This window comes from Protopterus annectens, chromosome 11.part0 (genome assembly GCF_019279795.1).
Source record: "Protopterus annectens isolate FY-2018-M chromosome 11.part0, PAN1.0, whole genome shotgun sequence".
NCBI lineage: Eukaryota > Metazoa > Chordata > Ceratodontiformes > Protopteridae > Protopterus > Protopterus annectens.
The window spans coordinates 1,374,596,704-1,374,613,501 of NC_056745.1; the positions used below are offsets into that span (position 1 = coordinate 1,374,596,704).

At 35.0% G+C, this 16,798-nt stretch overlaps 1 protein-coding gene across 1 annotated transcript in view; it reads left to right on the top strand.

The window, feature by feature from the left end:
* Positions 1 to 16,798, top strand: part of LOC122815075 — a 3,014,144-nt gene that overhangs the window by 870,823 nt on the left and 2,126,523 nt on the right. Inside the window, exon 53 of the mRNA XM_044087319.1 lies at positions 15,981 to 16,022. Coding sequence (XP_043943254.1) covers positions 15,981 to 16,022 — 42 coding nt within the window. The remainder of the gene's footprint in view (positions 1 to 15,980; positions 16,023 to 16,798) is intronic.

Here is a 16,798-nt window from a genome sequence, read left to right on the forward strand (position 1 = left end):
CATGCACACAGTCAGATCCTTTTGTTGCACAATTCCATGTTTAAGTAATATTGGGTTCACTCTATTTAGAAGAATAAAACTTGGTTGAGTCAATTTTTGTTTTATGAGTTTTTAAGTTGCTGGGTGATATTTTCAGATGTTGGACTTGCATATGCTGATATATTTGACAGCGCAGTGGTGCATTGTCACCTCACAGCAAGAGGTTCTCAGGTTCAATTCTCATCTGGAGTGCCTTATGTGTAGAGTCTGCATGTCCTCCCTGTGTTCGTGTGGTTTCCTCCAGGTGCTCAGATTTTCTCCCATGTTACAAAGACATGCATCTATTGTGTGTCTATCCCTGGGCCTCTGCTGAAAATTGGCTTTGTTCCAAGTCGGACTTTCCTGGTTAACAAATGTTAAATAAATATATCCCCTTTATGAAGATTATAAGCATTTACCTTTCCTGATAAATGTACTTGTATATTCAAACCTGCATCATAATTATTACTCAAGTGCATGCATCCACAAAAATAAACAAATAAATAAATAAATAAATAGTTTAAGAACATCTTCAAGTGCATCCAAGCTATAGATAACACAATGTATAAATAATATATTCATATCAAATATAAGGAATGATGCCTGGATGATAGCTGATAATTCCTTAATTTTTACTGTCAACATGTGTTTAAATAATACAGATTTTATTAACACAAATGGAGAAGTAATTTGTTACCTAAACACATAAAAAGTAACAATAACACACAGCACCACTCATTCAGATGTGATTTTTTTTCTGTGGGCTGTGCATTCAGCTGATGGGAAAAAATGTCTCTCTTTTTGTTCTTCTGGAGTATCTGCATACATTTATAGGTGCTGGGTATCTTAATGTTCATAGCTATGAACAGCTTCTCGCATGTGATATGCATTTACATGACAGTATCATGAATGTTAGAGAGCTGACTGATTATATCAAATTATTTATTATCATGAATGTTAGAGAGCTCACTGATTATATCACATTATTTATTATCATGAATGTTAGAGAACTGACTGATTATATCACATTATTTATCATGAATGTTAGAGAGCTGACTGATTATATCCCATTATTTATTATCATGAATGTTAGAGAGCTGACTGATTATATAGCATTATTTATTATCATGAATGTTAGAGAGCTGACTGATTATATCACATTATTTATTATCATGAATGTTAGAGAGCTGACTGATTATATCACATTATTTATCATGAATGTTAGAGAGCTGACTGATTATATCACATTATATATTATCGTGAATGTTAGAGAGCTGACTGATTATATCACATTATTTATTATCATGAATGTTAGAGAGCTGACTGATTATATCACATTATTTATTATCATGAATGTTAGAGAGCTGACTGATTATATCACATTATTTATGTATAAAGCATATTTTAATTGTTTCTCCTATGTATTAGATTGCCATAATTAAAGAATTATAATCTGAGTAATTCTATAATAATTACTTGTGTTATAGACAACAAATGAGTTTACATGGTGACACAGAATGGCATTAATTAAGTAATTTATTCTACATGCTGTCTAAATAATATAAATTCATAAATTGATAAATCCTTTTGCACAAAAGCAACAAATGTGAAGCTTTATTGTAAGCACTAACATAACTTTATAACTGTTTCAAAACCTTATTCTGTGCTCTCAGAAAATATATATTTGATGTCAGAGTTTATGAATCTCTATAATTTAAACATCCTTAATTTTTATGTGCCTCCATGTATATTAGGGATCTTCTGAGGATAATTCTCTGAATTAAGTTTTATTCAATATCCTTATAGCCAAATGTTTTATAAATTTGCTTAAGGCAATTTCTTCAACTGTTTTGATTTGTACCCCTTAAAGCTACCTGTATGAGATAGCCCTGTGCTTATTCCATTCACACAGAAACATGATCATAATGAGATTCAAACAGACAAACTGTAGATTTTCCAACCAAAGAATGTAACAGTCAGTAATACAGTCTGTATTACTTTTTTTATTAAATATTTTTATTGAAGTAAGAAAATTGTAATTTTAACAATAATATGAACATCATGGATACAATTTTTGAACATAAAAAAACAAGGAAAATACACACTACAACTATATATACTATTTACAGAGGCCCAAAATTGGTAAAATTAAAAAACAATAGCAAAATGTTTGCATAATAAACATCAGATAATTCAGAAAAAGTTAGAGTCTTTACTTAAAGTTTTAATGAGAAAAGAAACCTTTATCCAAGGATTATTAACAAAGTTTCTTGGATTTATTCTCACTTCTTTCATTTTGGTTTCTCTGGAAATCACTTCTTCAAGGAGAGTCAGAAAATCTTGCATAGCTGGAGAGGTGGTGGACTTCCATTATCTGTAAATAATGCTATAAAAATACAGTCTGTATTCTAACATAGAGCTAAAAGTTTGCCACCTAAAGAAGGAAACGGTTGTGTTTACAATAAATCCTGTACTTCTCCAGAGGTGAAATACTTACCCATCATCTGTTAAACACTTAAAGACACAAGACTGACCTTATTGCCACAGCTCATAATTTGTTATTAGAAGTGAGATATTTTATGTGATTATCTAACCTAAAACTGGACCTATGATCTGAGACCCACTCATAACACTGCTCAGGTGTAAAGCTGAATTAATGTCATTTAAGCCACTGCTGAGATGTTGTTATACTCAAATCATTAAATGCTACAGTGACTACATGAAAGCTAGTAATCATTTTATCTTTCACATATATCTTTTAGTTCTCTACAAAATCTGTCGAAAGGGCTTGATGACCTACCCTATTTAGAAATAATTATTCTAATAGTATGTGTACACAGACGTTACCAGCAAGCCTACTGGTCACTCGCTTTGCATAGATAGCCATCTAACTAGAGGCCATTTTGATTGTCACCTAAGCCTTAGATGGTTATACTGCCTCCATTCTTGAGCAGCAGTTTTTTGTTTTTCAATTTGTACGGCCATCATGGATCAACTCAACACTTCTCAGTTCCATTCAAATTAGAGAATTGAGTAGAAGTAGAAAGAGGAGTTGTGCAACAGTATATACTTGATTGACAGACCACAGCTAAGTTAGATTCAGAGGCCCAGAAGCAAATGCTGTTATTAACCACCATAAAAACTTATTTGGATTTTGGTACTATGTATGAATCAGCCTCTAAGGCTGCAAAATTTACAGATGCATATGTTTATGAGACAATAGCAAAATTAAAATATATAATTAATAACTACTGAAAAGAATGTGCCACTATCATCAGGTTTGAGTCTCTCCTACCTCATAATACTGGGAACACTCAAAAAAGCACTGCATGTAACTGTTTTGATCGTTTGAGTTTCAGTCTTATGGGATTGATATTTTGGCATTCACACATTTGTGTGCTCAATACACACATGCGCGTATATATATATATATATATATATATATATATATATATATATATATATATATATATATAAGTGTAATCAAACCTGTTAAGACTTATCTGAAATCATGAGTATTGTCAATTATAAACTCAATCCCTCTTGTATTGTACTCAGTGTATTGTTTTGACCCTGTTGTATCTGTACACCTCAGGCTGGGCCTGAAATCAGTCATTGCCGATCAATGGCTACTCTGATAAACAAACTTAAATAAATAAATATTATTATTAGCAGAGTGGTATCAAGTTTTCATTGCTATTTCTTCATTTGCTGGAAGATGCATGGTTGTGGTTATATGCTGAATTCACAAGTTATGAAGACAGTAAAATTAGACATCCAGAGTGATCTGGCATAACAGGCATCCATAGGGAGCACATGCAGCCCTCATCCTTCCATACATTGCCTAGTTCTGATTGGTGAAAGGATAAACACAAACAATAACCAATTAAGAATGATCTTCTTGCTGATCAGGTGCTATAATAAGAAAGTATTTATTTCTCTGTAGGATGAGAAGCAAAGAATGTCATGATGCAGTGATGAACAATGTTATTTCAAATTTTACTTCAATTAAAAATAGTGAATTCAAATGAAACTGCTTGCAACCTTTGTTTCAGGAGAGCAAAACTCTCTCCTATGCCCTCCCCCATACATGGAAGTTTAGCCCTACATTTTCTTATATGATAAAAATTATGTCTGAGGTCACCTAAATTGACTTCACAGATCTCTTGTCTTACAAAATTCTCTCTACTGTCAAGTTCTATTAGAAATTAATTTTTCCTTTCAGTTGTCCACAGCACTTCCTTCAGCTCTAATGGACTTCTACATCTAGATATACTTTCTTATTGGCATTCCTCCAAATTTGCACCAAATCTTCTTCTGTTAAATCAAAATTGTTCTACATGCATTTTTTTACTTGCAAGTATAGTTTATGTATTCCCATGACTGCTCCTTTCAAGGAACAATTATTTTATAAATTCATTCTATCAGCCTCACGTCAGAGCTTTACTTTTCAGTACATCCAGGTATCTCTGCCCTCTTCTTTTCTTGTCAGTATACCAAAAGTTTGGCCATTTATTCAGACCACAAAATAAATGGAGTTTTCAACTTCATGTCTTCTATGTTATCATAGAATACCACCAGAGTTTCTGCTACAAAAACTGTAGTGAAATTTAAGAGATTCATACATGAAGATGATGATACTCCAATGCCAAGCATGTATGCAGTTGTTAAGCTTCCCTACTAATTCATTTGCAGTGATGAATACTATAGCAATAACCCACGCCTGGGTGTGGGTAATGCTGGATTTACCCACGGTTGGTGTGGTTTGGTCAATGCCTCCTTGCTGCCCTTCCGCAGCTGTCTGGTATTCTGCGGCAGTTCTGATGTACTGCACATGCGTATGCCTACGCAGTACATCAGAGCTGTGGGTAAAAGCAATGGAGAAAGCAAGATCTCCGTTGCTTTTTACAAACTGTCTCGCTATGTTAAATGGGTTTAACATAATGAGGCAGCTTTAAAAAGAGCAACGGAGAATCTCCGTTGCTTATTTTAAAGCTGTCTCGCTATGTTAAACCCATTTAACATAGCGAGACAGTTTTGAAAAAAGCAACAGAGAAAGCAAGATCTCCGTTGCTTTTTACAAACTATCTCGCTATGTTAAACGAGTTTAACATAGCGAGACAGTGTGAAGCAATGGAGATCTTGCGTTCTCCGTTGCTGTAAAAAAAGAGTTATAATAATAGAAAAAGTCTGGGCGACCGGACCTTTTTCCATTACTATAACTCTGATTTACAACGTGCATGATGACCAATCAGCATGCACGTTTTTGAATATTAATAGGGGGTCATTGTATAATGTGAATTTGTTGATCTAAGGCTTCAATTTTATGCTAAAATTCCATGTAGCAGCAGAATCGTGTGTGCAGATTAAACATTTTTTTCAGTATGGATTTTTCTTTTGTACTTCCAACTACATAAACTTTGAAAACAAATATATGTCTTCACTTCTAAAAGGTTTCTCTTCATTTGGATTAATTCCTCATTCATAAATATTCCATATACTTTTGTGCAACAAACAACTGAACACAAAAAGCTTTCCTCAGCAGAAAACAGAAAATGTCTTCTTACTGTTCAGTGCCAATCAATTCATCCACAAACCATTGCCATACTCACCTAAAGTATCTGGTTTGACTCTAAAGTATCTGGTTTGACCCTGCTAGAATAAAAATAGTAATAGTCTCATTCATGCATTTTTGTTTCAACAAAACAATCACAGCTTTTATTCTAGCCTGTGTCACCCTAATACACATTAGTCAAATTTCGAATTACAACAGCAAACAGCTGGAACAATCATTTTAGCCACAGAAAGCAGTATCCCATTGCCTACCCATACTATCTGGTTTTACCCTAGCAGGATAAAACTATAAAAAATAATGATTCCATTAATGTATTTTTAGTTGATTGGCAACAGTAATCAGGTGGTATTCCAGCTTGCTTCACCCAAATAAACATCAGTCCTGCAAAGTTAGAATCACAGCAGGAAAGAACAAGCCTAATAATTTCATCTACAAACAGACCCTATACCCATTGTCTACCTAAATTATTTGGTTTGACACTGCTGGTATGAAAAAATATTAAATTAATGTATTGTTGTTTTGGATAAGCAATATTTCTAGCTTATTCATGCAAATGCACATTAGACCTGCAAAGTTAGAATTACGACAGCAAACAGCAGGACCAGTCCACAGACAGCCCCCATCCTCACTGCCTCCCTAGAGTAGATGGTATGTCCTGCCACTGCCGCCAGGAAAAATATAATAAGGGTTACATTTATATACTTTTGATTCAATAAAACACTAATTACAACTCCAATCTGAGATTACTTCACCCAAATGCACATTGCAAAGCCAAAACTATAACAGCAAACTGCATTAGCATCAGAATCACCCCCTTTTTCTCATTTTGTACATGGGGTCAATGTCACAACAGCAACAGTAGTCATCACCTAGTGCCAGTGTTTATATTCCTCACCCTCCTGATGAGGATTTGCTCTTTCATACCTTTTCATCCTCTCTCTGTTTAGCACATCTTCACAATAACCTGACACTTGCCATCTTCTTCTATCCTTCTATGCTGCTTCTAACTTTCCTGCTTGACAAATTAGAATTTATCCTTCTAAAGTGTAATATATCAGCTCTCTCCCCACCATCTCCTGTTTCCCAAAGCACACACCATATTATGTTATGATCACTATCAGCTTCATACAAGGTTCAGCATATTCTCCTGTTGAGTTGCTTATCGTCTGTAAATTCCTTCCTCTCCAAGGGTTTCTAGTGATGTATTCCTGTGTGCCCTTCCATCTTTATTGATGTAATAATCAAGGTTATTATTATGATTTTTAATTTTTTTCCCTCTCCATATTCTACTATCAAATCTTTTAGTATGAACCTTCCTGCATCCAGGAAGCCTATATACTATAGTAACACTCAGATTCTCCTTCTAATTCCTCTGTTCTGGGGTCAGTATCTTAGATATGCCTTTTTTTTCCAAACAATATCCACCCCCTGTAATGCATTTCTTTCTCTGCAGGAATAGTGTACTCAGTCATTTCATCCACAGAGAGCCCCATACTCATTGCTACCACAGTAACTGGTTTAATCTTGCCAGAATATAAAATAAATTGTTATATTAATGGTTTTGTGTTCTTTCCCTTAAACAATACTATTAATACATTCCCAACCCCATCCTTCATGGCCACTGTTTCTCTTATGTTTGCAGAGTTAGTCCCTCCCTCCAGCTGACTCACCTTATTTTTCCAGATCTTAGCTCTATATAAGAAAAGTCTACTCCTATCCCTCTCTCTACTGTTGCATTCTCTTTATTGGTCCATCTAGCTCAGGCTGGCAGTTGGTGCAGCAGTTAAGGTTGCAAACTATTGTTCCTATAGAACAGAGTTTGATTCTCTTAGCCCTTGTTTACCTACTATGTGACCTTGAGCAAATCACTTAATCAGACATTGTTTCTAGGTCACCTCTTAAAAAGGACTGTTTGTCCAGTAGAACTACCTGGTTAGTGAACTGGATTATTATTATTTTTCCTGGAAGGCCTTCCCACACATTAAAGTTAAGTAACGCCTGTCCTAGATGTACTTTTACAGCCCTGCCTTCAGTGCCTGTTTCCCAATATTACTAAGATGAAGGTGGAGAATGACAAGTACCCCTTAGTTCCATATGCTTATCCACTGACAAACCTTGCAATACTTTTCCTCTCTGTATATTTTTAGTCACTTATTAAATTCTAGGTTTGTTCCTTGTGACGGTACTGTAAATAAAACAGATGCAGCTGTTCTGAGAATGTGAATGAGTGACACACATTTCTACACAAATTCCCGGACTCCATCACAGTTCAACGCCTCTACCTCTTTCCTCTTCTGGATCATTTGATCCAATATGCACAACCTCTTGTAGATTATCTGTCATCATTCAGTAGAATGTTACTAACACATAAAATATGTTTGCCCTGAATACAATACCAACTCCTGGTCACAGCCTTGAAACTGTTCTAAAGAGAAATTGTTGCTTTATACAGACCCTAGCACTCACTGTTTAAATATCACCAAACACTTAGCTTTCCTAACTCCATTTATTTTATTTTACTAATTTCAAACAAGTAGATTGGCAGGCCTTTAAAGGCTTTTATCAACCACAACATAAAATCTCCCCATTTGCATTTGCTTGTGTATTGGTATTTACTATGCACTCCAAACACTTTGTCCATGCATCCAGTGATTTCAGTAGCTATTCTATCTAGAAACACATATCCAGTGTTTTCAGTAGCACTATTTTATCTAGAAGCAAATTAGTACCTCGGTCATCAGAGCCCTACAGCCCCCCCTGGTCACTATTCTATCTAGAAGCACATTAGTACTTTGGTCATTAGAGCTCTACAGCACTCCTGGTCACTATTTTACCTAGAAGCACATTAGTACTTTGGTCATTAGAACCCTCCAGCATTCTGGGTCACTATTGTATTTAGAAGCACATTAGTAATTTGGTCATCAGAGCCCTACAGCACTCCTGGTCACTATTCTATCTAGAAGCACATTAGTACTTTGTTCATCAGAGCCCTACAGCATTCCTGGTCACTATTCTATCTAGAAGAACATTAGTACTTTGGTCATTAGAGCCCTACAGCACTCCTGGTCACTATTCTATATAGGAGCACATTAGTACTTTGGTCATCAGAGCCCTACAGCACTCCTGTTCACTATTCTATCTAGAAGCACGTTAGTACTTTGATCATCAGAGCTCTACATTACTTCTGGTCACTATTCTATCTAGAAGCAGATTAGTACTTTGGTCATCAGAGCCCTACAATAATCCTGGTCACTATTCTATCTAGAAGCATATTAGTACTTTAGTCATCAGAGCCCTACAGCACTCCTGGTCATTATTCTATCGAGAAGCACGTTAGTACTTTGGTCATCAGAGGTCTACAGCTCTCTTGGTCACTATTCTATCTAGAAGCACATTAGTAATTTGGTCATCAGGGCCCTACAGCATTCTTGGTCACTATTCTATCTAGAAGCACGTGAGTACTTTGGTCATCAGAGCCATACAGCACACCTGGTCACTATTTCATCTAGAAGCATGTAAGTACTTTGGTCATCAGAGCCCTACAGCACTCCTGGTCACTATTCTATCTAAAAGCACATTAGAACTTTGGTCATCAGAGCCCTATAGTCCTCCTGGTGTTTTTCTAAACACCATTCACAACTGCAGTGGTGTTGTCTGTGCCATGTACAGAAGGCATATGGAAATACTAATGCACTGAAAGAGCTAATATCTTTCATACCGTTCTGTGCTACAGTAGTATCCATCCCTGATTGTCTTCAGTCACATTTTTCAGCCCACATAGATCCTAAACCTAACCCCTGTCTCTGAAAACATTTGCATACCAGACACTGTTTCATTTTACCCTGCCATACCAATTGTATGCTGCATATTCTCTTCTCTCTCTTTCAGCTTCATCCCTTCTATGGTATTCTGTCTCCACCCTCACTTATTCCCCATTTTACACCTCACCATGTAACTACATTCACTAACTTTAATACAGGTCTGCTGGAAAAGCAGAATTAAAACCGAACTACCTGAATTTTTATTTCTTCCCGTGAGGAGAAGTACTGACACAACGGCATAATTTATTCTCCACTGCAGATTTAAATCTCTTAGGAGACATACAGCTACACTTCCAGTCTCTGTCAGGGACAGATGTGGAAAGGAGTTGCATTCATGCATCTAGCAATGGCTGGAACAACAGGTATTATTAGCACTCACGGGCTGCAGCTCATTACCAAGGTAGCGTGGAAAGACATGCCTTCCATGAATATGGCAATCTACAATAATTTAAGGGGCATTACAGTTTATGTTCAGTCTTTTCCTTCTGAGCAGCTGTTCCAAGTTTGTACCACTTCTGACTTGGGAAGAAATGAGCAAAGAAATGCTCATTCCTCTCCAGGGGAGGAAAGAAAGAAAGATGCTCTGTCCTGATGAGCAATGCTAGCCTGCTTTCAAATGAGTGTTTCCCAAACTCAGTCATATAGACTGAAAGAATGCCATAAGCAAGTATGTTTTCTACACATAAAACATGTTGTGTATGGCTAGATTACTCAACCGCTGGCAAAGGGCTAAATTTCACCATCCAGCTCTGCATGCAGTACAAACCTGTATCACTTTCCCCTTATATGGTGTCCCAAACACAAGCAGCGTCTGTAAAAACGCTGAAACACCAATAATCCGTGAAACTCAATGTCAAACCTTCCTTGGAATCAGACAGTCACGACCTCATATAAAATAATACTTTTATTACAGATACTAGGTTAAGTACTTTCACCTACAAAAATGTAGGCTTCATCAGAACACACAACTGCAAAAATTAATTACTTAAATACTTAAAATTGGCGCCAAAACTTGATCCTAAGCTCACAATTAAAGTGATATTCACTGAAATATCTAAAAATATCTAACAATACTGTTATATATAAATTTAAATATAGTACATCATAGCATTGTATACTCTAATGTATAATATCATAAAATAAGTCATAAGTACATTATAAAATGAGAAGTATTAATCAAAAAAAATATATATATGATATATTATAAATATTCCAAAATACTTTTCATAAATATAAAGTCATTCAGACCTGGTGGGGTGGTAGCATCTGTTAGTATCTGCCAAAAGCTTTCTCTGAAAGCTAACTTACTTTTTATGTTACCCCCTCTGGGGTTATGTTTCACCACCTCTAAAATACCAAACCTGAACTGATGTTCATTGTCTTTGTTAATAATATGTTTGGCCAATGCATTTTTCTCATCTCTAGTCTTAATACTATATGTGTGTGCATATATCCTCTTTCTAAAATTCTGTTCCGTCTTACCTATATAGTATGACGGACATATTGTGCATTTGGCCAAATATACTAAATATTTTGTGTTGCAATTTCCCTTTTTAAAAAATATTTTAGTTCTATTATAATTCTTCAATTTTAACTCAGTATCCTCTAATATGTGACTGCACTGGTTACAAAAAACACATTTCCTAGTGCATATATTTTTATTTTTGTCCATCTCCTCACATTTACTCCCTTTTTCTAATATACTTTTTAAATTTAGTCCCATTTTATATACAAAGGTCGGTTTTGAACCCAAAATCTCAATCATCTCATTATTAGTTAACAAAGTATACCAATATTTATTTAATATATACTTCATTTTATTACTAAAGGGACCATATTCAATAATACAAGCTTTACCAAAACTATTATTGTTACCTTTCCCTAGTTCTTCCTTCTCTAATTTTTCTTTGTTTTTTGTTCCTAATAACGGAACTATACTATTACCCCATCTTTGCATTAACTCTGTGCTAATGTTATTCATCATTTCAACATTATAGCCTCTATCTAAAAATAAGGAGGTGATGAATTGTATTTCCTGCGTCACCTCCTCTAAAGATGAGGTCATTCTCAAGGCTCTAATGCATTGACCTTTAAATATATTTCTCTTAGTTTTGGTAGGATGGCAACTTTCATAGTCAATATATGAATTTGTGAATGTTTCCTTCCGATGAATTTTAGAATAAAATGTATTGTCTATCCTAGTCACCATAGTGTCCAAATATGGTACTCCTGTACTGTTGCTGTTGGATGTGAATTTCAAAAAATTACTACTATGATTCAGATAAGATAAAAAATTATCAAACGTTTCCTGACTTCCTTCCCATATAATGTATATGTCGTCAAGGAAACGTGAATAATATTTTATATGACTGACATATTCACTCTCAAATATACTGTTCTCCTCCTAATTTAACATAACTAAATTGGCATATATGGGGGCACAAGCGGCCCCCATAGCCACACCTCTAACTTGTCTGAAGATCTCCCCTTCATAGTAAATAAAGTTGTTCTCTAACACAATAGACATTAAATCGTGTACTAACTGAATTCTGTCCCTTGTCAAGTTACTATGTCTGTGCATACAATCAAAAAATGCCTCTAAACCTTCTTCCTTAGGTATGCACATAAACAGATCTATCACATCTATAGAAGCAAATAGTAACTCTTGAGTAGTTAATGTAGTAGGATAATTTTTAAAAAATTCCCACGAATCTTTTACTAAATGTTCAACATTGTTATATACATGTTTTAAAAGGAAATCTATAGCTACACCCATTGGAAAAGTTTTCGATTTGCTTCCCGATATTATAGGTCTAAATGGGGGGTCCATGAGATTTTTGTGGATTTTGGGGATTCCAACCATAGTTGCCAAAGTAGGATGGTCCACCTTAAGGAAATTATACAGTTCTTCTGTGATTCTATTATCTAACAGAAATTCCTCAATATACCAATCTATCTTCCTATATGCTATATTTAATTCATTTTGTGAAATGATCTCATAATTTCCCGTGTCATGTAATATCTCAAATATTTTAGTGTTGTAATCCATTTTATCATATACCACAACTCCACCGCCTTTATCGGGCTTCATAATTCTTATGTTGTTACTGATTCTTAAATCATTTAAAACTCTAATTTCTTCATCTGTGAGATTCATCATGGGTTTTTTTGATTTCCTATTAATTTTGTATATATCATGGGTGACCAACCTCTCATATCTAAGGACATCTTGGTTCATTGTGGGCATTAAACAACTCTTTTTCTTTAATGTTTTTGTACTAGTCCCGGTTTCAAAAACCTTGTTATCCTTTAACATAATAGCCAAGTTTAGCTTTCTAATGTATTTTTTGAATTCACAAATACTGCCAACCGTCCTAAAATTTGGAGTTGGGACATAATTCATACCCTTTGAAAAAAGGCTGAAGTGCGCTTTGCTCAACTTGATATTGGTATAGTTAAATATCTGAAAGTTGTTAAACTTATTCACAATACTGTTCTGTACTATACAAGTATCACAATTATCAGATTTTAGGACCAAATCAACACCTTTTACCAATCGTTCCTGTCTCTGTATTCTTTTTTTCTCCATGTGTTGTTCTTGGTCCATTTTTTGTTGTTGCCCTCTCTGATATGTACCTGCTGAAAATTTCCATTAACCATAGTACTAGCATCACTATATACCTGTCTATCTTGTGTATACCGAATAGAGTTTTTCCAAATATATGCCTTCCCAGTTTTGTATTGTTCAGTGTCCCTAGCTAATTTTTTACTTTTTCTACCAAAAGCAGTCTTTGTCTTATTCTCTGCCATTTCAAATTGTCTATAATATAACTTTTCCCAGTTCATAAACATCAAGTCTGACAATATGATCTCATTCATTCACACCTTATATGGTGTCTGTGGTGTCTATTCAAATTAATCTAAGATAGAGATTATGTTTTTCCATTTTTGTGACATGAGCAAATTATAGTAAGGTGTCAAAACATTTTTTGCAAACATTTCATTCAGTGTACATTCACTGTATACCATCTTGGCAAAGTAATATAAGCATAAGCTGTCCACCAGGCTCAAATCACCACCAAATAGAATGCAATAAAGCTATTGCAAAGCAAATATTCAAGCAAGGAGATGATGAAGCACATAGAACATATTAGCATTTATTTCCCTTGCAGCATTCAAAAGATGGCTATTTTCAATTAAAAAAATAATAACAAATCTGATTTCCTGAAAGCCTGGAATAAAAGATTCTAGGCCTCACACTCCCACCTAACTTAGAATACCTTATATTATTTTTAACTTCAAAGGTTCTGTTCTTCTAAAGAATAATTCATGGATAATATAACTACATATGTCCACTTGTCTGAAGCTAAAGACTGACCCCATTCCAGTCTTCCAATACTCATACAAAACTGAATAAAAAAAAAAAAAAACATTTTTCGGACATATGTATAAAAAGCACTTTGCTACGTAGATGATGCCTCATATGTACATAGGTAAGCAGCAAGCTACCTGAATTACATATCAACTGCACAGAGGTCAGATTTTAAACTGTTCTAAGCAGAAACATAATTTAATGGTAAATAAAGATAATCTAACCCACATACCCACATGGTATGCAAATGCCTTTACTTAGAAGATAAACTGAAATTCTTGCTTTCTTCTAAGCAAGTTCTTCTCCTCATCCCTGCTGCAATCGGGCCCCTTCTACTGGAATCCCTGTTGGCTCCCCAGAACATTCTAGAAGCTTGGGGAAAGAGCCAATTACCAATTCATTTAACAGTACACCTTAAGGTACTGTAATAACAGCAAACAGCAGAGTAAATTAATTAATCTACAAACATCCCCAGAGTTATTGCTACCCTTAGTATATGGTTTTAAATTATCAGGATTAAAAAAAAAATAATAACTTATCAGCTACAACTGAGGGAAAGATTGTGGAAAAAACACAAGTTACTAACTTCTGACCTTCCACAAGAAGTCTCACATTTTTTACTATGGTATGACAATTTTCACTCTAGCTTGTAGCTGATTTACTAAGGCAATTTTCACCTAGCTACTATACTGAACTATCAAATTAGGATTAAAAGCTGGCCTAGTAGGTAGAGTGAAAATCAGCATTCACTAAAAATGGTAGAGTAGAGAAGGAAGCCATCCAGTACAGTCAGTTTTCAAAAGGGGGGTGCGCACATCTGTGCCAAGGCCCAAATCCACCACTGATTAATTATATTCAGGGAGTTAACACCATTCAGGATTTATATTATGTGAAATCTGCTGAGTGCCAATAGAGGTCACAAATAAATAAGCATACTACCATTATGCAGAGGTTACATATTATTTTATTTATTTATTTTATTTCACATTTGTTAACCGGGTTGGTCCAGCTGAGTTACAAAAAACTGATTTTCAGTGGAGACCTGAAGAGAAAATCTCCAATAGCTTCTACAGCAATAAAAAGTAAAAAGAAACATTATACATAAGATAAAATAGAGTACAAACTGAAATGACGGTATACAGAACAAATTATAGTTGTCACATAAGAAAGTATGAGTACTAAAAATATAAACATACAAACAGTTTAGTCACAGTGCTAAAAAGCTAGCATGTTCTAATATTTACAAAAATTAGAAGTAATGTTGAGATGCTTCCTAAGTAGAGGTTGTAGAATGTGAATAGACAGAGGTATACAGGAGGTTAAGTGGGGTGATTACAGTGACAGATCTTGGAGTTAAGCAGGTGATCTTTTAGTGTCTTTTTAAAGATGTTAGCATGAGTTATACTTCTGATATGTAATGGGAGTTTGTTCCAGCTATGAGAGACAGAGTATTTATAAAGGTTTTTGCCTATATTTTTACAGGGTTTATAGGTCAGTAGTAAGAGTTGGTTGGAACTATGAACAGGACGATTGGGGGTGTAATAGGACAGAAGTTTGGAAGGTGATAGGTAGGTAGTAGTTGGTGGACCTGAATGTGTGACAGACATTGTACCCTGAAACAGAGGGAGTATTATCATCAGACTGGAATCAGGGCTCAACGTCATATTGTTGGGGAGGCTTCTGGCTTTTAGAAGTCAATTGAGATAAACAATGGTACTATGGCCTCATAGTGGAAGAGCGATCATCTAGGATGCAGAAGGATGATACTATTAAAATAAAATATTTTAGCACATGGAAGACTGCAATCTCAGAGTTGTTATATTTAAGTAGCAGGGGGTGCGGGGGGTGCTGGGGGTCTTCCCCCCCTCCATATAGTTGAAGGGTAATATGTTTCTGTATGTACTTGTGCTGGAATATAGTAAGTGCTGGTCTCCTGTGTGTTTTCAGGATTTTGAGTTTTCAGGATTTTGAACTTTCAGGATTTTGGTCTTCAGGATTTTGGGCTTTCAGGATTCTGTAGCACTCCCATATATATTGCATGTGTATATATATATATATATATATATATATATATATATATATATATATATATATATATATATAAATGTGTGTGTGTGTGTGTGTGTGTGTGTGTGTAAATGTAAGTAAACATCACAATTAGATGCATATGTTAAGTTTCTTGTTTTTTTTCTAGACTGGATCATTGGACAATAATGTATACATCAAAGGAGAAAAGGTAGGCATTCTTTTCAGGGATGTATGCAGAAATTTACATTTTGTACTCAGACTTAATGTTATTGCACCCACCACCCACCTATGATTTTAGAAATGTACTCAACCCTCAAAATGCTGCCCCCTCAGACATATAGGAAAGGGATATGTTATTTTCAACTGTTAGCATGTATACCAATATAAAGCTATTTTAAAGGTGTAGCATTTTTTATGTACCTCTGTACTGCAAATATTTGTTTACACAGTTCTAAACTTTCTATGTTTTTTTTTTTGATTATTGAAGTTTCCAAGAGATGCTCATAAAAAATGTACTCATTTGAGTAAACTGAGTATGCCTGGCTACACCTGTGATTCTTTTAATTTATTCTGCACAGCACCGTGACATGGCTGAGCTGGTTTCATGCTTGTCTTTGAAAGCTGAGAAGGTTGTTGGTTTTACCCCTACACCAGATACCTAGATTAACATTTTAGTACTAACTATGGAATGCAACATGAGGTAGGGGAGGAGGCTAACTACATTAGTTCTATGATACTCTTCAGATGAGACATTAGAGTGATGCTCCATCTGCATGCATGGGTGATAGTTTTAGTGAATGCTACAGCTATGAAAAGGAGTGGGACTTCAATATTTTATTAGAATTAAAACATAGACAATATATGCACACAACATTATATATCAGTCCACAAGTCATGTTTCACATGCATTTGCATAAATGTAATCAAATTCCTCCCTACCATTTCTACTTATGCTGAACAGTTTTCTTTGCTACATATATTTGC